The following is a 23,114-nucleotide window of genomic DNA, read 5'->3' on the forward strand; positions in this document are numbered from 1 at the left end:
TTCCATTAACCTCCAATGGTTGCCTACAGATTTTGCCCGAAGGATGTGTAGAGATCCACAACAGACCTTGACTTATTGAAAGATTCTTTGTGGGTCTGCTCATGACACTGAAGGCAAATTGTTCTGCATGGCTGGAGACAGTGTATCCTCAAGTCCACAGCCGGGGACCAACTTTCTGAAAGACAAAGGTGATTTTGGTTATGTCATCTTTCCAGATCCATCTTGAACAATATCTTGGTTGCCAGCAGGACAAAATGTGTGGAGCATGGGTGAGATAGGTGTGGGTGTTAAATTACAGAGGTCCTGAAACGTAGGAATGGAAAAGATAGGGAATCTGTCTCTTAAAAAATTAGCTGGAAAATCAGGAAGACTACTGTATTTTATTACTAGATATTGAAGCAGGTTTGAGTTAGTGACTGGAGTGGAGGAGAGAGGTACTGGGGAGTCAGAGAACATGGGCTCCTTTCCCAGAATTGCCTTGTAACTGTGACTTCAAGCAAGTCCCCAGGGACACTTCTCAATTCAACTTCTGACTTGTGTCTCAAGTCGAGGCAATGGTCTCACCCATTCTGTCCCCCAGAAGACTAGATAATACAGGGGCCATGTTCCTGGAGAGATGTAGTTACACTACGCCATTTATTCCAGTGCTGAATTCTTGGATATTGGATAGGTTTCTCCTATAAGACTCGTACTGCCCCCAGCTGTAATGTTCCTGCCTGTAGGGACTTTGCACATTGAAGGCCTTTCACAATCACTGGAGCATCCTTCAAGTGTGAAGGAGCAGCCATGAATGGCACAAAACCTTTAGGTCATCAGCACCACAATCTCACTCCCCTCCTCTTATCCAGAAGCACAGGGACAGCTGGGGGCCTGACTGTGACACTCCTTTTGCCCTCTGATTCGCACCACCTCTGACTGGCAGCAGACTAGCTCTTCACAGGTCTGTGACAGCAGTCCAGTGCATGTCACCTTATTGCTCCTAGGTGGGGCAGAGCACTGAATGCCAAGCCCTTGGTGTAATTGCCGAGAGCAGGCAAGAAGGTTCAGTCCTGTGCTGGACACCCAGAGCACCTATGGTTATGGGGGCTGCTCTGCTCTCTTCTGTTAGACTGTCTTCCACCTCTGTCCTCTCTCAGCCTTCCTCACCATACTGTGCCCTCAGAAGGAGCACAGAGGCTGATCGGGGCAGTTTAAGCCTTACAGGTCCCTGCATGACCCCAGCTCTAAGGAACAGGGAGGCTAGTGCTGTGACACTCCTGTGTCACAGCTACATGCATCACTGCTTCAGATACACAAATTGATCCTTCTCCTTGAGAGAAAAAAACAGTGCTTCAGAGCCAGGATCTAGGACCTGCACAGTGTCTATGTCCCCAGGAGCTGCTTTCCTCTCCACATTCAAGTGGAAGAAAGAGGGCTTTGGCACGGGAATATAGTCTGGATGGTGGTACTGCGAATAAGTGAAAAGCCTGCAAGTCGTTGTAGCTACCATTAATAATTTCAGCTTTGCCGTAATGCTCTGTAGTACTGGTGTGTGTAAGGAGTCTGACTCACCGGGCCCCATGAAGGGACTTTGATCTGGTCATGGTTTGTGCCTGATCTCTGATGCAGGCAATTGTGACTGACATGTCTTTGGCCCCTTTGGCAGTCAAGGGCAAAGCACTGGCAGCCCACGGTTGTTCTGAGCCCTGCCATAAGGGATGTACTCTTGCTTGGCACAGCCCCAGAGCAATGACCATGCACCAGCCCCGGGAGCGGCTTTGCTCCCTCAGCTGTAACAAGAACCCAAGCTGGAGGGAAGGGCTGAAAAGAGTGGATTTGCTGAAGGGTCCCTGGGGCTTATGATGGTATGGCTAGAGCAGAAACAACAACCCCACCCCGATCCCTGCAACACATCCCCTTCCATAGATGGGGCAGATGGATAGCCCCCTTCCTCCCCCCCTTTCCCCTCTGTTCTTCCCTCCCAGAGGTCACCTTCAGCAGGGAGGCAGTGTGCCCCCAGGACCAAAGACATGGGGAAGGGGCGGAGCGTCACGCTTAGCCCCGTAATGCCTGGCAGCCCCCTCCGGCTGCTCAGCGCAGGCTGGACCCAGCCCAGAGGCGGCAGCGAGGGAAGCGAGGCAGCCCACGGCCGTCTGTCCACACTGCGCTGCTGGAGAAGTGAGAGGCTTAGTACGGACGGGGCAGGAGTGTGGGAAGTGAAGTTACAGCCGTGGCAGGATGAAGGAGAATGGACAGGTACGTAAAAGGGCACCCACCCCTCACAAACTAGTTTTGGAGACTTCGGCACAGCATGCTGGCACAACTGGAGTGCACTCATTTCCCACATCTGGTTGATGGTGAGCTCGTTAGGTGGCTCTGCCTCAAAAGGTTGCTTTGTGTCCAGTTGTGTCCGGTGGGATGGTGCCGCGGTATCGGCTGGTTGGTTGTGAGGAGGGTGTGAAGTGGCTCGGTCCCAGTGAGATTGCTGCTGAATTCTGTCCAAGGAGGCTGCGGTGCAGAGACTGTGGTATACTGCTTGCTGGGGAGAGGCTTACGGGGCTCTTTCTGGGGAGGCTGCTGGGTCTTTCTGCTCGAGAAGAGCAATACGGAGTTGTGCTAAGGGGACAGTCATGCTGTTTGCCGCAGCGAGATTAAGAACTAGCCTGCCGACCAGTTTTAGAAAGAAGCTCATAAATCTATAAACCATAAGGCCAGAATCAACCACTGAGATAATCTGTTCTGATCTCTTGCCTGTATTAAATGTGGTTTTCACTAGAGTGGACCTCCTAGGGGAAAAAAAAGAAGTGCCATTCTTCAGTTAAAAGTCCCAGAGATGGAGGGATATTCTTCCGTACTGTTTGATGAGATTTTTAGGGGCAAATATCCTTCTTCACAAAATCTGCGTGACAACTGAGGTCTGAAACTCCCTCATTTCTGCTTCAGCTATTGGGCTTTATTATAATGCTTTTACTTAATTGGGAGGGCCCTCTTTAGTGAATTTCTAGTACCCACAAACGTACATACAGATGATAGAGTCACTTCTTTGCTGTTTGATAAGCTAAAAAGACTGCTCCCCTGGAAAGTTCCCCCTGTAATTGTCAGCTCTGTTGTCATTCTCATGGTTCTCCTCTGGTCCTTTTTCTGTCAAACTGTGGACACCAGTGTTAGCTTGCTGAACCGCTACAGCTGAAAAGATAGAAAATATCCAATAGCTAATTATGTTGACCCATCAGCTGGCCTCCAAAAGAGTTCAGGAAATTTACGTTAAAGAAACGAGGCTTTCGCATCAGTAGATTTTTAACATTCAAAGAAATCCCATTAAAAAGTAGATAAATAGTAATGCAAAGCAGAGCAAATGGAAGGAATGCATTTCTAATAAAAACACAAAATCCAGGGGTGCACAATATTCTCAATTCTAGTGCAGAATTCATTAGCAGGTGGCCAACTCTTCAGAAATACAGCTTTCCTAACTCAGCTGATTTTCAGAGATTAAGTTTCAGACTCTCTCAGGACATCTGTGTGTAGGAACCTCTGCAGAAACTAGAGTTCACTGTAAGAGGCACATCGTCTCAGAACAGATCTCTCCCTTTGTTATGATCTATCTTAGCCTATGTAAAGCTGAATGGCTATATCTATATTTTTGTTTACAGTGAAGCTTATTTTCTTAATGTAGCATCTAGAAAAGGCTAGTTTGTCTCTCACTGCTGCTGTTTCCTGTGTCTTTTTAGGCATTCTCTTCAGCAGAGTGAATGCAAAAAGTGAAATCTGCAACATCAATAACCCTTGCACGGTTACTCTCTTAGACTTGTATTTGTATCATTAAAATGTGTATCTGTATCCCTGTAGATTATTTCTAGTACAATTCTGTATCATCCTACACATTAAGGTCTGCAAAGGAAGTGAGGCTATACCAGATCTATATATTTCTGGGTTTACACAGTGCACATTTTATCTACAAAGCAGTGTGAAGAACTTAGATTTATCTGATTAATGTGACATTTCTTTTTTTTTTTTTTTTTTCTGTCACTCAATGCCAGACGAAACTCCTGACTTCTCTGGTCATTTGAAACACTTTTGTATGTGTGTATGTGTGTGCACTAGTTTTATCAAGCAATCCATTATCTACCCAAACCCAATTTGTGTCATTTGCAAACATTTTCTGGATTATTTCAGTGCTTTCTTCTAGATCATTGACAAACATAAAAGTATTGTAACAGAGTCAGGATTTAACAAAATTAATTGGGTAGGGTGAGGACACCAATAAACCACAATAATTCCCACTATACTGGGCTTATTTTTCAATCCATTAAAAATATGTGGCTTATTGATTTGACCAATTTTAGGATGAATTTGTATGGATAGCTTTCAGGGAATGGTCAGTGAATGGGATGTTTCTGGAAGGTACTGTAGGAATCAATATTGGGCTGAGAACTGCTCCAAACTCCCACTAACGGTCTAGAGGTTGATGGGAAAACCCCGCAGGGAGGGTCCTTACACAGCCCGTAGACAGAAATGAATGCGGTAGTTTGATCACAATAGAGACATGAAGTGATCAGAATTACTTAATATATGAAGTCTATTCAAGCAAAATGTGCTTTATTAAAGGTGGTGGACAAGTATTCCAGTAGAAACAAGGCAGGCAACACCCAGAAAGAGACGTGAAGAGGAAGTGGAGTTTTTCCCCCCAAAACCTAGTAATTTGGAAAAGCTTTGGAGTCATAATAGATGTATAAGGTAGTGCAGCCTCTCAGTGTGGCGTTCCTGCAAAAAGAGATCTTGGGGCCATAGCATGAGGGAGAGGGTAATTCTAGCTGAAGGTGCCACAAGAGGCATTCCCTCAGGACAGTCAGTGTTTTAACACGGGGGACAGAAAAAATGGTGAGGCTTCAGAAAAGAGCCATAAAACGGATCTGAGAGCTGGACAAAAGGCCTTGGTTTGAGAATTGAACAATTGTTTGAAGGCATTTAACCAATAAGAGGACTGAGAGGTGTCTTGATCAGAGTGCATGGAGATGTTTATTCAAAATTCAAAATGTGACTACAATTTCTGGAAGCATCCTATCTGTTTTTAAACTAACTGATATGGGCACTACAGAAGCACAGTGTGCCAGATGGTTTGTGAAACCTAAATAAAGTGTTGGCTAAATGCATAGCCTGAGTTTCATGCTGTATTCTGCTAGTTTTACTCAATCTAAGTAGTTTAAAATATGTTCTCATAGGCTGTGGTCATACCTCTGACCACAATGGATATAAACCCTGCAAGAGTCAGGAGGAACAAAATATGCGTTTAAAAAACTCTTTTGTCTAGCTGAGAAAATTTAGCAGCAGGTTAGGTAAATTTGGATTGGGATATTGTATAAATATGTAACAGCAAGAATGTTAACACTGGCTTTTATAGTTGGCCAAAGTTTGTCTTTGGATAAAGTCCGCATGATTTTTTGTAAGAGATGTCCCAGGTGTTGTTGGTTATTTGGTTTGGGTTAAAGCTCTATGGAAGATCAGACAAGAAAATGGACCCTACATGCCATACAAGACCATTTTTAGTGGAGCATCTCTGATATGAGGAGAGGGTGAGACAACTGAAACGCTTCATCTTGGAAAAGAGAAGGCTCAGAGAGGATCTTACCAGTGTATGTAAATACCTCATGAGAGGGAATAATGAAAAGGGAGCCAGACTCTTCTCAGTAGTGCTCATTGACGGGGCAAGAGGCAATGTGCACAAATCAGAACACAAGGAACTCCATCTAAACATAAGAAAACACCTTTTTATTTTTTTTTTTTTTAATTTGTTTTTACTGTGAGGGTGGTCAAACAGCATGATAAGGTGACCAGAGAGGTTGTGGAATCTCCATCTGTGGAGATATTAAAAACCTGACTGGACATCTTCCTTGATAACGTGCTTCAGCTGCTGCTGCTTGAGCATGGGAATTGGATTAGATGATCTTAATAGGTCCCTTCCAGCCTAAACACCTCTGTGATTCTGTCGTCATAGAACTGTCTCTGTTATACAGAGATTGCACTGTCTTTGGCTCTTGACGTGTATGAAGTGCTTTTCTGGACCAAATATATTAATTGTTTTGGTTGGAGAACCAGAATAACATTAGCTAGACTAAGACACTGTACCTCTGTAGGCTAGCTCCTTCTCAGCTCCTCAGGAAGTTGGGAAGCATGTCCTGATGGTGGAAAGGATGTGATATTCTTGCTGCTGTAATTAGAGACTCTGTTGACGAATTAGGGTTTCTCACACATCAGCAGCCTGGAAACAGGACCTCTAGCAGGGATGAAGTACAGGAAGGGTAGTGGAGGAAAGAACAGTTTTGAAAAGGACCCTGCCTGCTGCCTTCGGTACAGCACAACCACATGATGAGTGCATCCTGGCCAGGGCCCTGGTGGCCTTCTCCCCAGTGCTTGTCACTCTCCAAAGGGCAAATGACACTCTAGAAGGTAACAGAGGTAGGTGCAGAGCACCCAGGCACACTCTACTCAGTAGTGACTCAGATTTGGCCCTCCCATAGCTTCCTAGCTAATGGAAGTGGTATCTCGGAGAAAGACTTGATAACTTTGGCTATTTTCTGAAGTATGGACTGTGTCCTGTACTCAGTTTCCTCAAGGACAGCAAGGGCCAAAGCCTGCAGACTGTTCTGGAGTGGCTGCAGCTGGGGCTTCCTTCATATGGAGCCCTGATGAGACCCACAGGGTTGTCACTGTCCCTCAGGACACTCTACCCATATCCTCTGGATGGTCTATTTTTCCAAGCCAGCTATTTCACTTTGATGTTGTACTCTGTACCCAGACAATCTGGTGGGGCCATGCATGGAAGCAAGGATCCTTGCCCCCTGTATTGCAGTTCACTTGAAAGGTGGAGTGGAAGGACACAAGGTTTTTTTTGATTTTTTTTAATTGCAAAAGATTATAGACTGAAATGAGCTAAGAATATACAGAGCATCAGATCCTCCCATTCACAAAAACAAATTTTCACACAGTAAATAGGAGAGAGGTAATGAATCATATAAAAAAAAAGAATAGATGAATCATATAATAAATAATTCAATACAAATAAAAACAGATTAATGAATAGATATTTGAAAATTATATCATTATCGAATAATACGTTAAGTGGATGCAGCGAGAAGATTCTAACCTTTGGGTTAGATAGCAATAACAGCCAGCCTACAAGGGAAGAAATTTTTTCTAACTCAAGTTTGAGAAATTAAGTTATCCGATAAGATCGTGAACCATTTGCTGACAAGAACTTGTATATGACCATGAATTTAATACAAGAGAAACACTGTCTTACAGAAGAGATCCTTTGATTTTTTTTTCCCAAATATAAATCTGATGTGTTCTGCACAAGACAAGCAGACATCTCTCTGTTGTTCCACTCCCTATTTAGTGTGGTTTTAGCCTATCTAATATCAAGCGGAAGTTTATACCTTTCAAGGGTCTGTTACAGTTTAAGTTTTTTCTCTATATTCCTAGCTAGGACTCTTTAAAAGGCTTTTTCAGCTATTCATTTCAACACCTAAATGTGGCAACACCAGTTTGGAAATGTTGGTGGGAGAGTGGGTTGGTTTGTGGGTTCTGCAATGCCCTTGCTGTGTGGAATTTCACAAGCTGTGCCGGCTGGGCGGCAAACAGGAGGACATCAAAGCAAAATCTCTAAAATACTTTCCAGACTGTCTTTCCCTGTGAGTTTCTCCCCAGCCTTCCATCCATCCCCTCCCACGCACACACTTTGTTGAACTCCCTACGGACTGTACTAACTGATTGCTGTTGGCTCTCACACCAAGCCAAAGCCTTTGCAGAAAAGTACGGCCAGTTACTTGCTACTTCTGAATTGGATAAGATTTAGCAATGCAGACTAGGAGACAAGGGAAAGAGAAGGGGAACTCTCCCACAAGTAGTCCCAGTCTCCCGTACAAATCCAGACTTTCTGTGGTTTTCCTAGGTTTAAATAATTCTGTTGCTAAATTACTGGATTCTTAAGAATGACCAGATTTAGCAACAGTGGGAGCTGTAATAAGCTCTGGTCGCAGATAGAGCAATGTAAAAACTAAGGGAAAAGGCTTCATTCTGCCTGTTCCCATTCATATTTCCAGGATGTCATCTTCTTTTTTTAGCAATGTGAGGTCCTATTCTCTACCCCAGAAGGTGTTATGTGAGTCAGAATGTTTCATGGGAAGAGATCCTGAGTTTGTAGGTGCAGAGCTGAGCCACTGGTTTTACACCAGAGCTCTGTCTCACTGCACAATGTTTAAGACACATCCAAGAGTGCTGCAAGCCTCAGGCTCTTGGGTTGCATCGTGGGCTGCATTAGGCAAAGTGTTACCAGCAGGTTGAGGGAGGTGATCCTTCTGCTCTACTCAGCACTAGTGAGGCCACATCTGGGAGTAGTGGGTCTAGTTCTGGGCTCCTCAGCAGAAGAGAGATGTGGGCCTACTGGAATGAATACAGCCCGTGAAGATAATGAAGATATAGGAGCATCTCTCATATGAGGAGAGGCTAAGAGAGCTGGGACTTGTTTAGCCTGAAGAGGAGAAGGCTTGTGGGGATCATCTTATTGATGTGTAGAAAAACCTGTAAAGAAGACACAGCCAGAGTCTTCTTAGTGATATTGAGTGACAGGACAAAAGGCAGTGGGCCTGAAACACAGAATTTCTATTTAAGCATAAGAAAAAGTTTTTTTACCATAAAGGTAATCAAACACTGGAACAAGTTTCCCAGAGCAGTTGTGGAGTCTCCATCCTTGGAGATATTCAAAACTGGACTGGACACAGTCCTGAGCAATCTGCTCTAGTTAACTTTCCCCTGAGTGAGAGGTTGTACTAGGTGATCTCCAGAGGTACTTTCTGACCTCGACCATCCTGTGACTCTGGTTCTGTGACCTTGCTCCACAGCCAGGAGGGGCTCCCAGGCCTGGGGTGCCTGTGTTCAGAGCACAGGGAGGTAGTCAGGGGGAGAGTGCTGCCACAGATGCCGTAAAATGCTGCCTGGTAGCTGGCTGGGGGGACTGAAAAATCATTTCTCTGAAATGGGTCTGAGGCAGCTGGCTGTAGCTCAAAATGCCATTGATGTCCAAGCTTCCTTCCTGCCTAAGTTTCTTGGCTGCACAGATGAGTGACTTTGGGTCAGAAATGTCAGCAGGCATGTGAGGTACTGAGATCCTTTGGCTTGCTTGGAACACACTGCCTCTGACTAGTAATCTCTTTTTTGTCATGGGCTAGCTGTGCCTCTTCCTAAGGGGTTGCTACCTCAAGGACTTTCTTCAGTAAGCAGTAGAGGTGGATTTCTGAGCAGAGAGACACGGTCTTGCTGCAGTAGGCTAAGGAGAGCAAGAGGACCGGGTCACGCTTGGTAATCTGGGACTCTGTTAATGTTTTGCTTGTTGCCTAACACCTTGGAGACTAGAATAAGAGGAGGCCTGGAAGACCAAGCTTTAGTACAGCTGACACAGAAAGGTGATCCAGGTCTTTGAAATGAGAGGCCCCAGGGACTACAATTAGAGTCGTGCACCTGTCTAGAGGCCAGAAAGGATTAGAGGGCTGAAGGAGGTTTCCTTCAATACAGGGACCTTTTATATGAAGGACTTTGCCCAGGGGCATACTGTATAAAAGCATGAGCTCAACTCTAGCACAGCTGTGAGAGTGCTCACACTCCAAGTGGCAGAAATATTCCCTGCCATAGCATGGTCTGTGTGGTGTGTCTGATCTGGTTTTCTCTATGCATGTTGTGATGTTCCTGACCCAGGCTGTGGTGTTTCTGCAGCACTCAGCAATGGCCGAGAGCTCAGCTGCGGCAGCGGCAGGAACAGCAGCACCAACCATGCTAGATGAGCTCCTGGAGATCACAGCTCAGAGTCTGGTGCGCACTGAGGTGGCTGAGCACTATGAGGTTATTCGGGAGCTGGGCAGGGGCAAGTATGGCCACGTGATGCTAGTGACCCACAGGCAGAGAGGTAAGGAACCGACTGCGCCCTATGAGCTACTGTGCCTTGTCTCCTTTCCACTCATCAGGGCACTGGGTGGGCTAGTGGCATCTTGGGACCAGGCACCAGGCACAGTGGGGCATCCCCAGGGAGACTGGCAGGACAGGGACCATCCCATTGCACCCAGACAGGGAGCAGGTGATACCAGGGGGCAGCCCAGAACACCAGGCAAGGTTACAGTGATGAGGCAGGTCCAAGGTCAAGCCAGGAAGTCAATCCACAAGTCAGGATCAAGAGGTTTCATGGCTAGGCACCAGCATGGATGTGACGTAGCTGGAAACCAGCACTCCCCACCATACAGCTCAGGCAGGGAGTGAAGCCCTGAGTCTGAACTTAAATGGTTACCATGGACAGAATGGTGTGAATGGAGGTCTTAGGTGGGGCTGGCCAAGGCCATTAAGGCCTATGACTGCCCACAGAGCCCTGACACTACCTCTTCCCCAGTAGTCCCAGCTCAGACTGATGGGCCCACATAGCCTGAATTTCCCTTGCTCTGCCTAATGCTCCTGTGCATGCACTGACTGGCTTAAAACCCACACCAGTGGCAGTGCCTGCTCCCAGATCTGGTGTCCACAGGATATGTCCACACAAAGCTTTGGGCCAGAGACCTCCCTGTGGCTGTGAGTGTCTGGACCCATGGCTTCTCAGTGCCCTCTCTGTCTGGCCTTGGTGTGAGTGACCTTCAGGGGAGCCTAATCCACTCTTCCCATCCCCAGGGACTCCTATGGCTCTCAAGTTGCTACCCAAAGCCAGTACTAAGCTGCACACCTTCCTGTATGAATACTGCGTGGCGCTCTCCCTCGCCACCCACCCTGCCATCATCAGTATGTTTGGAATTGCCATCGAGTCCAGCCAGTACTATGGCTTCCTCTATGAACCAGCACTGCACAAAGACCTCATCTCTATCATCAAACCTCGGGTGAGTGCTGCTACAAGGCTATGGGGACTGGCTAGCGTTTGGTCCCTGTGGAGGCTGGCTGGGTTGGAGGGAGGGAGATAAAGCCAATGGGCTGTGGGTCTCTCTGGGGTCTACAGCATTAAAGCAGCTTCAGGCTTGCAAGACCAGAAATGCAAATGTCTTCCCCAGTGCAGAGCACGCAGGTGAGAGCCCGACTGGCAGGGCTGCCAAGGTGCCCTGAGTGTGCTGTACCGCCTGTCTCTCTCCCAATGCAGGATGGGATCCCCGAACCAGCTGCCAAGCAGTGTGCCAAGCAGCTCGTGAGCGCACTGGAGTTCATCCACAGCCGTGGGCTCGTGTACCGTGATGTCAAGCCTGAGAATGTGCTGCTTTTCGATCCCGAGTGTCGGCGCATCAAGCTGACTGACTTCGGGCTTACGCGGCCCAAGGGTACCAAGCTCAAGCTGGTGGCCGGGGTAATCCCCTACACCGCCCCGGAGCTTAGCAACACTGCTGATGCCCAGGGGGTGCCCATTGACACCAGTTTGGATGCCTGGGCCTTTGGCGTGCTGCTTTTCTGCCTGCTGACTGGCTACTTCCCCTGGGAGCAGAGCCTGCCAGATGACCCTTTCTTTGAGGACTTCATGCTGTGGCAGGAGACAGGCCTGGAGGAGGACCTGCCCCGCCACTGGAAACGCCTGACGGCCGAGGCCGCCCTGATGCTGCGGAGCCTGCTAGCCCTAGATCCCGCCAAGCGTGGCCCTGTCAGTGGGGCGCTGCACTACGTTGATTGCCCTTGGCGGCTGGAGGACAGGCGCAGCGAGGAGGCTCTGGTGAAGCCCTAGAGCCTGCTCCCTGTGGCGGGAGGGAAGGCGGGTGTCACCCTGCATGGGGCTTTGGAGTCTGGGGCACCATGGTGGCCTGGGTGTTGAGAGGCCATGGTGACCTGGAGAGCAGCTTCTTTGCAGCGATGTCCCTGCTGCCATGGAGCCAGGCTCCTTCCCCAGCTGATGGTCCTCACCCCATGGCTCAGTGTTGCCCCGTGCCACCTCCCTGTGCTTCCTTGGGGCTTGAAAATATCTCCTTTCTCTTGGAAACAACTGTCTACATGTGAAACACCCACTCGCTTCCTGGCCACAGAGACTCCAGAGTGTTTTCTAGGGGCTGCAGCACCTGCCTTGTCTCGAAATAGAGCAAAATATGTACTTTTGTGTGTCTGTATGTGGCTCTTTTTCCCTCATAATAAAATGCCTGTTGGGGACAGCTTGCTGTGGGAGACCAGGGGCATGACAGAGCCTGTGGCCATCTCAGGACAACCTGCGCAAGTCAGGGGCCACCCCTGGATGCTGCCTGGGCCTCCAGCAGGACCCTTGAAGAGTGGCTTCAGGCTGGTGGGGTGGAGGTGCTGGGGAGCATCCAGCATGTGGCTGCTGGGGGCTGATGATGGCGTTGAGAAGGTGGTGGGAGCCCTGGAAGTGGGGTGCTGGAGAAAGCCACAGGGAATTGCATGTTGTAACCTGCCCACTGATGTGCATTTCTTCCCATTTCCTTGTGTTCAGGACCAGGTGACAGATGGGTTCTTCTGCACAGAGGGTTGTTAGCAGCAGGAGTCTGTGTCAGTTTGCACAAGTGTCCTCCTTTACTTCCTGCCACTCAGGAGAATAGCCTTCTGCAAACACCAACAGCCCTGCTGAAGCACAATTCACCCCCCTCCCTCCTCGAGTTGCTTAGGTGCAAGTGGAAAGATGAGCTCACTGCCATGGATGTCCACATGTATGATTCAGCTGAGAAGACAGTAACACTGTGAGGGTGGTCAGCCTGGGCATCACTGGGAAAGGCTAACAGAGGACCTGTAACCACAGGTTGCATAAATTTATCCGTACAAATAACCCCAGCAAAATTCTCCGAGTGATACTTCCAAGCAGTCCTACACCATTGCTTTGCTCTTACTCCTCATCCTTCTCCAGACTGACTGCTCCCTCCTCATAGTGCCAGACCCTTTCTGTACAAGCCTCCACTACCACTTCTTCCCTGCTTCTATTCTGATGAATCCTTCAATCCCAAGAAACCATTTCCAAGACTACCCAAGCACACCTGCTCCCTTCTACTGCCTTCAGGTCCTAAAAGAATGTCCTTCACACTCTTTTAGATGCCTGATAACCCATCTAGAAGACCTTCTCCTTCCCACTTCCTTTCATCACTTTAATGCTTCCCCAGCAACACACCTCTCCTAATCCCTTAATATCCTTCTAGGTGCACATTTTAATCCTGGAAAGAGGTAGCAAGGAGAGAATTAGGGGTTAGAAGCTCTTCTTACTTTGCTACCTCTTTCCAGTCCCCAGCATTATACTGTTGGTAATCCCTTGCAGATTTTAGCCTGATCCTATTGCTGGAAACATCCCCAGCTGTTTCCATTCTCAGTGACTTCGTAAATTCTAAAAATGCACTGTTCTAACACCATACTTTCTGGCATCCCAGCTTTTCTTTCACCTCATATCCTTTCCTGCACACAGTCTTCTGTAGTTTCCCAATCTCCACCTCTCTTTTTCCGGCTTCTTCTCACCCACTGACATTTTACCATTACTTATCTTCCCCACTAACATTCCCTTTCTACTACCCATCACCTGGTAAACACCCTTTGCTCATTCCTCTCTCGGCAACATCACCTCCATACTACTCTTGTGTACTTTTCCTGCTCCCTACATCGCTTATTCTTTGTGTCTTCCTTCCAACTCCCCAACCTACCTTATTGATCAGCGTCATGCTCACCCTGTTCAAGGTATAGTTTTCTTCTCTCCGCTTCCATCTCTTAGAATCTTTCATTAGCCAAAAACGTAATAAATGCTGTTCAACTCTGGCCCACTCAGATTTGGCTTTAATTACTCTTTAATTACTGTAGGAATAGCAGAGGAGTGTTAAGATACCAACACAGTTCTTGTATTTAAAGTGGAGAAGCCCTAAGACCAATGGATCTAGAGGCCAGGTAGCTGACAACTATCAAGTGAAAAAAAATGGAAAATCTGATACAGGTGCTTGCTAATAGAGAATTATAGAATAGGAACATGGCTTTTTGGAAAGAAACACTGTGGTGGGTTTGAGTGTGGTGGGTTTTTGGTAATGGGGGAGTGGCCTACAGAAGTGACTCCTGTGAGAAACTTCTAGAAGCTCCCCCAGCTCCAAGCTGGACCTGTCTCTGGCCAAGGCTGAGCCAATTAGCAATGATGGCCATGCCTCTGTGATAACATATTTAAGAAGGGGAACCTGAGAGGAGGAGGAATTGTGAAGGAGATACCTCTGCAAACACCGAGGTCAGTTGAAGAAAGGAGAAGGAGAGTTGGGAGGGAGGTGCGCTGGAGCAGACACCTGCTGCAGCCCGTGGTGAGAGGTCAGGCTGTGCCCCTGCAGCCCATGGAGGTCCACGGTGGAGCAGATGCACACCTGCAGCCTGTGGAGGACCCCACACTGGAGCAGGTGGTTGCACCCAAAGAAGGCTGGGACTCCAAGGGAAGCCCATGCTGGAGCAGTCTGTGGCTGGTAGGACTGTAGCCTGTGGAAGTGACCCACACTGGAGCAGTTTGTGAAGAGCTGCAGCCCATGGGAAGGGCTCACATCAGAGGAATTTCATGGAGGACTGTCTCCTGTGCAAAGTTCCCTGTGCTGGAGCAGGGCAGAGTGTGAGGAGTGCTCCCCCTGAAGAGGAAGGAGCGGCAGAGGCAATGGGTGATGAACTGACTGCAACCCCCATCCCCTGCCCCCCTGTGCCACTCGAGGTGAGAAGTAGAGAAATCAGGAGTGAAGCTGAGCCCAGGAAGAAGAGAGGGGTGGGGGAAGGTGTTTTTTTAAGTTTAGTTGTATTTCTCACTGTTCTACTCTGGTTGGTAAATTAAGCGGTGGTGGCAGTGGTGTTCAAATTAAACTGATGTTCTTCTTCCCCCGTTGAGTCTGTCTTTTGCCCTTGATCATATCAGGGGAGTCATCCCTCTCTGTCCTTGTCTTGATTCCCATGCCTTTTGCTTTGTTTTCTTCTCCCCATCCCTGAGGGGGAAGGAGTGAGCGAGTAGCTGTGTGGTGCTCAGTTGCCCTCTGGGCTTAAACCATGACAGACACTCAGCATTCTATTTGATAATAAAGTTGCATTCGATGAAATAAATTCATAGCATTATGGTACACAATTTTTGTAAGCATGACCTACTGATATAAAGAAAATTACAGTATGTTGTATTGATTAAGAAGATGTACTATGCAAAGTCAGTAAAGCATACTTTAAGTGAACTGAGAACTTCCAGTGGACACAAGAAATAATTGTCAGTTGGGAATACTCTTTGGTTATTTTGGTTGGTTTCTGCAGGGATCAATAGTTGAAGGAAAACTGGTCAACATTTCCATCCATGATTTGAAGGTAAATACAAAGCCACTGCAGGTAAAGCCCTGCAGATGACACAAACATTAATAGGGTGATAAACAGGAGATCTGGATAACTTGATAAATTAGGCGTATTCAAACAAAATACATTTTCTTACAGGCAAGAGAAATTTATTGAGGTAGGAACATGTAGGAATAAAAACCATCCTTACAGAAGGACCCCTGAAAAACTTTGCAAGTCATACAGGATACACAAGATTCTGTGAGTTCTTATTGTGTTATTCTGTCAAAAAAAGGCTAATGGACTCGCATGGCTAAAGAGGAGCAGACACTCAAGATGGTCAAATCTCCAGTAAAGGCAGCTAACAAGATTCTGCTGGCCTAAATAGGAATGCGGGAAGTAGGAGTGAGTGATCAGTGTTTGATGCCTCACAGGGCAATCCTGGGGATGGCACCACATTTACAAGCAGGCTGGAAAGCTGGAAGCAACTCAGAAAAGAACCATGATGGGGCTGTGGTTTAAGGCTGTAAGGAAGTTGTCTTAAAGAAGGTAATGAGCTAAACTATCTAAAACAGGAAGACAACCATGATTTGGTTATTGTAGAGAATACTGGGAAGAAAATACCTACTACTAATCATGTATTTTAATTTGAGAAAGGTCCATGTGCAACCATAAGAGGCTGGAGTCAAACACATTCAAGTAAGCCACAACACTGCAGTAGTGAAGCTTCTTGCCTACTGAAAGAAACCATATGAGGAAAGGCTGAGAGAGCTGGGACTGTTCAGCCTGGAGAAGGGTCAGGGTGGCTCTTATACTTCTTTATACTTCTGGTCACAAGTATAAATTGAGAGAGGAGTGGCTGGAGAGCAGCCCTGCAGAAAGGGGTCTGGGGTTGCTGGTGACAGCAGGCTCAGTATGAGCCAGCAGTGTGTGCCCTGGCAGCCAAGAGGGCAAACCACATCCTGGGGTGCATCCAACACAGCACAACCAGCGGGTCAGAAGAGGCAATTGTCCCACTGTATTCAGCACTGGTGCAGCCTCACCTTGGGTACTGTGTGTGGTTCTGGGCCCCACAATTTAAGCAGGATGTGAAGGGCCTTGAATGAGCCCAGAGGAGGGCAAAAATCTGGTGAAAGAACTGGAAGAAATATTCTATGAGGAGTGGCTGAGGACTTTGGGCGTGTCTAGTTTGGAGAAAAGGAGGCTGAGGGGCAATGTCATTGCTCTCTACAGCTTCCTGAGGGGGGGAAATGGGAAAGGGAGGTGCTAAGCTCTTCTCCATGGGATCCAGTGACAGGATGTGTGGGAATTGTTCAAAGCTGTGCCAGGGGAGGCTTAGACCAGTCATTAGGAAGCATTTCTTTACCAAGAGGGTGTTCAAACACTGGAACAGCCTTCCTAGAGAGGTGGTCAGTGCCCCAAGCCTGTCAGTGTTTAAGAGGCATTTGGACAATGACCTTAACAACATGCTTTAACTTGGTCAGCCCTGAATTGGTCTGTTGGACTAGATGATTGTTGCAGGTCCCTTCCAACTGAAATAGCCTATTCTATTCTATTCTATTCTATTCTATTCTATTCTATTCTATTCTATTCTATTCTATTCTATTCTATTCTATTCTATTCTATTCTATTCTATTCTATTCCATTCCATTCCATTCCATTCTACTCTACTTTGTCAACGTGTATAAATAGCCAATGGGAGGCTATAAAAAAGACACAGCCAGAGTCTTTGCAGTCATACTGGGTGACAAGACAAGAGGCAATGTGAACAAATTGAAATGCAGGAAATTCCATGTAAATAAGAAAGATGCCTTTATGGTGATGGTGGAACATTGGAACATAAACATTGGTTGTGGTGACTCCCTTTGGAGATATTCAAAAGCTGATTGGACAAGGCCCTGGTCAACCTGCTCTAGCTGTCTCTGTTTTGAGCAGGAGGTTGAACTAGGCAATCTCCAGAGGTCCTGTCTAGCATCAACCATGCTGTGATTCTGTGACATTTTTCATTTTGAGGACACTCTGTGTAGCAGCTGGAGATGTGTGGGCCTCCCAGTGTCTCTGCTTTGAAACTGCTCAGCATGTTAGGCAGTGGTCTCAGCAGAGCTGGGCACAAGATGCAAAACTGGTTTGACAAGTAAGGATTAGTAAGATTTTAGGGTTTATTCCAAATAGAAGCATACCTGAACTGGTGGAACACTGACATCTTTGAGGAAACGGATCAAACTATACGATTTCATCAGGCCCAAGGCTGTTTTTTTTGCAGGAGCTAATTGTGCTGATGAGGATCAGGGATTTGGTGCTGCCTGACAAAGTCGATGTGAGCACTGGCAATGACCCAGATTGTTTTTCTGTCTCCTTTATCATGGAGCCTTAAGACTTTGGCAGAAGGGGTTTCTGCTGCCAGAAAGTGGTGTGATATGTAGCTAAGTGATGAACTCAGCACTGTGACTGCATCATGTGCATGATGGTGGTGCAGACAGGGTTACAATGAAGCAAGCACAGCAGTGAGCACAGTGGAAAAAGCCCTGCCCTGAGCCAAGTCCCCAGCCTGGACTTCTTTTCTCAGTGGCTTAATCATAATTGTAGCTGGATTTCTTAAATCAATGAATAAACAGACCTGTTGAAGCCTATCCCCAGGGGGTCTGAAAAAAGATCTGCTTGTCCCCATCACCCCCGCAGCAGCTGCTGGGAGAGGCTGAATGGAACGGAGCTGCGTGCAAACACGCCGGCCCTTCGCACGCGCAGCCGCTGGCTGCAGGAGGGCTGGCCAGGAGCCCAGCGCCGTAAAGGGCAACATTGCCGCTAATGTAGGCACAAGGTATGGGGTGGATCTGGTGTCATCCCCGAAGAGGCATCAGGTGGCTCCAACGGGGAGTGAAAGACGCGGGTACTTCACTCCTCTCCGGGATGGAACGAAGAGATAAATTGGGTAATTACAGAGCTCGCTGCACTGTGTGAGTTCTGGCTGCAGCGACTGCCATCCAAGAAGCGTGAATCCAGGCCCTAGTGCCCTGGTGCCTGCAGCACACTGCATGTGCAGGCTGGGAGCATGGATCCCATGGCTTTTGGTAGGAAACATGTGGTCTATGTTTCTGGATCCCCTTGTGCACCTCACAATGGATTCTGCCCTCTCTTCTGCACTGCACACTCCACACGGCTCCTGAATAGTGACGATCAGCAGCAGCCTGGGGACTGTGATGCAGACCGGAGCCGGCAGGGTGTAGGGAAGACATGGGCCAGCACTTTGGTATTGCAGGGGCAGGGTGATGGGTTGAGCCTGGATCTGTTAACTGGTCAGATCCCTTGGTCATAACACTCCTTCCAGTTAGGAAGTGTTGGTAGGAAGAAGTGGAAGTGGAAGCTGCTTGCTAGACAGAGATGTAAAAATGCAGGCAGATATGAAAGTGGTTGCTCCAGGTCGTAATAGTGGTCAAACAGTGCCACAGGTGAGTCATCTCAGAATTAAAATGTTGATTGTTGAAGAGAGAATTTAGGCAAATTATTTGGACTAACCACAGATCAGCAATGTCCCCAACATTGTTGTGATGTTGGCTGGACTCAGGACATAAAAGGGAGGGTAGGACCGGGTTGGATAGTGGGGTCAGTGTCACCTCCTCTTTCTACAGGAAGACTAATGAAAGACTGTCAGACTGGCTGACCCAGTGACCAAAGGCAGGGCAGAAGTCCAGCTTTCAGGACCTCTCCAGTTAAGCTTCTGGCATAATTTCTAGAAACTTGCAGCATATAATCTTCCTGCCTTCCACCCCTTCCCAGTTAAACCCTGTTAAGTATCATTACTAGAACTGTGACTGAAGTTCCTTAGGAAAGGTAGCAAAGGAGTAATTCTCCATATTCTCCAGAGTTCCCTCATAGCCTTGTCTCCCAAACAGGACTGCATGCTGACCATCCTGTGTGACCTTTCCTAGTCTGCACACAGATGTCAGGTCTTGAGACTGCAGAGGGACTGAGCACCAGATCCCAAGAATGAGTGGGAGAAAGCATCTCAGGCCAGGGAATATGATAGGGCAGATGCAAGACTGCATAGTACCTGTGCCTGCCTCCTCCCACACTGCTTGTTCTTGAGTTTTGACTTTCACTTCAAAGACGAAGCATGCCAGAGCTTTGATAAAAAACACAAAATATGACCCTGTTCTGAACAGCTGTCCTTCTGAGCACAGGGATGGAAAGAGATAATAGCTGGCGGATAAAGATGGTGAGAATTTATTACCTTTCATTTCATGCCCTTACTCACCTAGGGGCATGTTGGCAATGACTACAACCCAGCTGATGTCTTCCAGAGCTGCTTGTAGCTGAGAAGCCGTGAGAGGTCATAGAGCCCCATTGTCATGCCAAAGGACAAAGACCTGCAGGACTAAAAGTGGCTGGATGAGAAGACACCTGGTGCCTGACTGGGAAACATGCAATGGCTCATGGAGTTTCAGCCATTAGCCTTTTTTCCCTCAATCCTGCATCCCTGAGTGGAGATGCATGAACCAGTAGGAAATGGCTTAGACAGAGAAATTGAAGGAACTTCCTCTGTGTTTTCCACATCCTGTAGCTTGTGTTGCACAGTACCTTGCTACCCATACTAATGTTAATTCTCCTTGTGCTGTGCTGGGCTATCTGTGTCAGTGCTGACCACAAGAAGAGGGCTGACCACAACTAAATCCTGTAATGATTCTCCAGTATCCTAGACTTCCCTACTTACAATCCATCCAAGGTCTGACAGCCAAGCCATGCCAGCCAATAGTCTGGGCTTGCCCATATACAGGCCTGGCTGTTGCTGTGGGTGTGTTTGTTGTTTTCCCCCCTGGGGCTGACAGGCAGCTGGGCATGTTTATAAGCCCCGTGCCTTGGCCCAGCTTTGTGCAAGAGAGGGAGGAAGGGGGATTTGGCCTGGCCCAGGGTGGTGACAGAAGGTGGTCACAGTTGTCAGACAGACTAATTGCACTTCTAACCCTTCTTTGCTGTTTACAAGCTGCCCCCCACCAAGGACTCGTGTCTCTGGCTGGATCCTGTGTCTCAGGGTGGAATCACACAAGGGTCCTGCTCCTGATCTGGGCCCTGGTAGCCGCTTTGTTTGCTAACTCTGAGCGCAGCTTCCACCTGAGCTTTTCTGACAGATTCTTAGGGGGTAGTGACCGAATGGATTTATTTAAGTGAGGTGCTTAGGAGAAAATTTATCTTAAGTGATAAAACAGTCTGTTTTTTATCTGTATCTGACATCTATCTATATAGAGCTGGCTTCAGGCAAAGCAGTCCTGTTACCATGATTAAAGGCTGCTGAGATGTCTGCAAACAGCCTCTTGAACAGGCAGCTCTGAGTCCACCGTCCTTTTCCCCAGCACCGTATGCGCCTGGCTCAGCTGGTTAGCTTCCCTTCCACTGGCTGAGTAGGAGATGGAAACAGAGCAAGGACAGCAATGTGCAGGTGTTGGCTGACATCTGCTGAATCTGCTCGCTCCAAAACCAGGTAGGGAAAAAGTGACAGCTTTCACATCCACTTGTTCTGCCATTAACACTTGTTGCAGCTGACACTCTGCATTGAGAAATTATTTCATCTTCTTCTTCAGGAGAGTAAACCTTGCAGAGATTGACAAATGCAGAGCTAACTCACAATTGTCTTCCCCATGGGCATACTGGGCAGGCTTAACTCCTGACAATTCCTTCTGCAGAGCCTTTCTCTGCTTTACCCTGCACCCCTCTCTGAAGATACTGGATAACTTCTGGCTGCTCAACCCTCTTGGTAGGAACCAAAACACATTTAATTGCCTGTACCTTTATGATATGCTAAGCGCTGTGTCATCTACAGGTCAATTCCCTGAGGCTCATGGGTGTGGATGTGCTTACATGCCCAAACCCCTGAAATGAGCAAGATGGTAAACCTTCATACCTGTGGACTGGTCAGTACAGACTGAGCACAGGAATTCCACTATATTCTAGATATATGTGATGGATCTGACCACAGACAGACACAAGACTGTCCTAGCCCAGGACTCATAGTGTTATTGCATGCAGCCACACATGTTTCATGGAGGCATGACAGTCATAGTTGTGCTATGCTCAAAGGTATATATTATCCTAGCTGGGTGGTGAGAGCTGCTCCATGTGTATAAGTCTTTGGTAACATTACAGTGCTCATGCTTCTATGGACTAAACATCCCTCACACTGAAGAAAGGCACTTACCAGGGGCTTCTTTCCTCCTTCAGCTCCTAAGGAGCTTGCAGGGATCTTCCTTGTGTGGTACTGTTTCTTTTCTCTCCCTTTATTGCTCTTCGCTCCATCTTTCTCACTCCTTCAGCCCTATTTCTTTATCACCTGCCCATCCATTATTTCACCTTTATGGGGGTCATCCTGCTGCAAGAGAAGTATCCCTTGACACAAAACCCTGGAAGACTTTATGCTCTCAAGAAGCAATACAGGGTGCTCAGTGTACAACTCAATGGCTCCTTTCACCCAGCTGGGAGAGGTGCTGCTCTCTTTCACTCCTAACTCATTTGAATCAGTTTATTTCCTTGCACTACTGATCTGGGGAGCTGTAGCAAGAAAAGGCACACACCTGTGTCCTCAGGTTCCCCTCCCTTATACCCATGCTGCTCATAGTACTTCAGAGAAGACCGCAGCACCTTTATCCCACCAGGACTGTTAATCATTCAGCTAGAAATATAAGAAAACACTTGCACAAAGAGCAGCTGCTCTTTGGGTACTGCTGGTAGCAGGGTAAGAGCGAACTTCAGCAGGCAGGTTGGGCAGCTTCTATTCCCAGTGCTGGAGGCGGTTAGGGCAGAGGCAAGCTGGACCTCCTGGTGACTCTCTGCATGTCTTTGAAGGTAGCCATTGCCAAGCTCTGTTTGAGTTTACTGTTGCTGGGCTACCCCAGGAACTGCTGAACTGGTTGGTCTCTTCTGTACTGCTCCACAATGGAAATCTGGGGATTAAGTGGGAGCCACGATAGGCAGTGATTCTGCCCTGCCCCTGAGCAGCCTGCCACCCTCCCACTGGTTCCTGCCTGCGCAAGGGCATGTCAGGAATTGGATAGAGCTGGCAGAGACCTGACTGTAACAGGATGCCCCTGTCCTTTCCTTTCTTTCCATCACTGCAGGAGAGAGATGAGTTTATGGCACGTGGTATGTGGGTGCTGCCAGGTGGCACTGGCCAAAGGAATGATGAGACCTCAAGAGAAGAAAGTAGCTGACCACCCACCACCAAGAATCAGTTTGGTTCAATAGGTGGAAACGTCACTGATGAGAAATTTGGACAGAGAGTAAGATCCTGAGCTGTAACTCAGGTCACCCAGCAGGCTGGGGCTGGGAACAGTATTCAGCAATCCTGACTTCAGGTTTCCTTAATCAGTAGACATATTGCTGTTCTCCCGAGCTAGGCAAAGAATTAGAAGTCCTGACCCTGAGCTCTCATTTTTCCTTTCCACCACTTCCCTTCTTGCCATTAGTTCCCACCCCTTGGACTTCAGCTTGGGACTGTGTTCTGTGAAACTTGAGCCTTGACTTCCTTTCACCTTGTCTTCAGTTTACAATTCACTGGACTCCTTGCTCTGCCTGCATTGCGGTTGCCATTTCTTTCCCATTGTGTGTGCCAACATCCCACTATGTCCAGAGGTCAGAACCAGTATTTCTTGTTTTGCTCTCACTACTATGTGATTTCTGCCAACATATGAAAAATTTCAGTAGGACTTTCTGTGTTTCACCACCTCAGTCCAGAAATAGACTGTAGGCCTCCTCAGGGCTCATCCATAAGAGACCTGGCATTAGTTTCTTTTCACAGAGGGGTATAATGAGTCTCATAGCTCTGGAAGACAATCTGTTTAGTCCCTAAGTAGGACTTATATACAGTTTGGTCAATGCTACATCAGAACCTCCCTGGGCATCTC

At 47.6% G+C, this 23,114-nt stretch overlaps 1 protein-coding gene across 1 annotated transcript; it reads left to right on the forward strand.

The window, feature by feature from the left end:
* Positions 1 to 2,107: 2,107 nt before the first annotated feature.
* On the forward strand, positions 2,108 to 12,070 carry LOC141954026 (serine/threonine-protein kinase SBK2-like). The gene is made up of 4 exons (XM_074893100.1): positions 2,108 to 2,235; positions 9,745 to 9,934; positions 10,681 to 10,883; positions 11,138 to 12,070. The coding sequence occupies exons 1-4, from the start codon at positions 2,218 to 2,220 to the stop codon at positions 11,705 to 11,707; spliced, it is 981 nt and encodes a 326-aa protein (XP_074749201.1). The 5' UTR covers positions 2,108 to 2,217; the 3' UTR covers positions 11,708 to 12,070.
* The last annotated feature ends 11,044 nt before the right edge of the window (positions 12,071 to 23,114 follow it).

Source organism: Strix uralensis, chromosome 1 (genome assembly GCF_047716275.1).
Source record: "Strix uralensis isolate ZFMK-TIS-50842 chromosome 1, bStrUra1, whole genome shotgun sequence".
In the NCBI taxonomy this organism is placed as follows: Eukaryota; Metazoa; Chordata; class Aves; order Strigiformes; family Strigidae; genus Strix; species Strix uralensis.

Coding starts and splice junctions, on each gene's coding strand:
- LOC141954026 (XM_074893100.1), top strand. Junction 9,935..10,680: donor AGTGACCCACAGGCAGAGAG/GTAAGGAACCGA, acceptor TCCCATCCCCAG/GGACTCCTATGGCTCTCAAG. Junction 10,884..11,137: donor TCTCTATCATCAAACCTCGG/GTGAGTGCTGCT, acceptor CTCCCAATGCAG/GATGGGATCCCCGAACCAGC.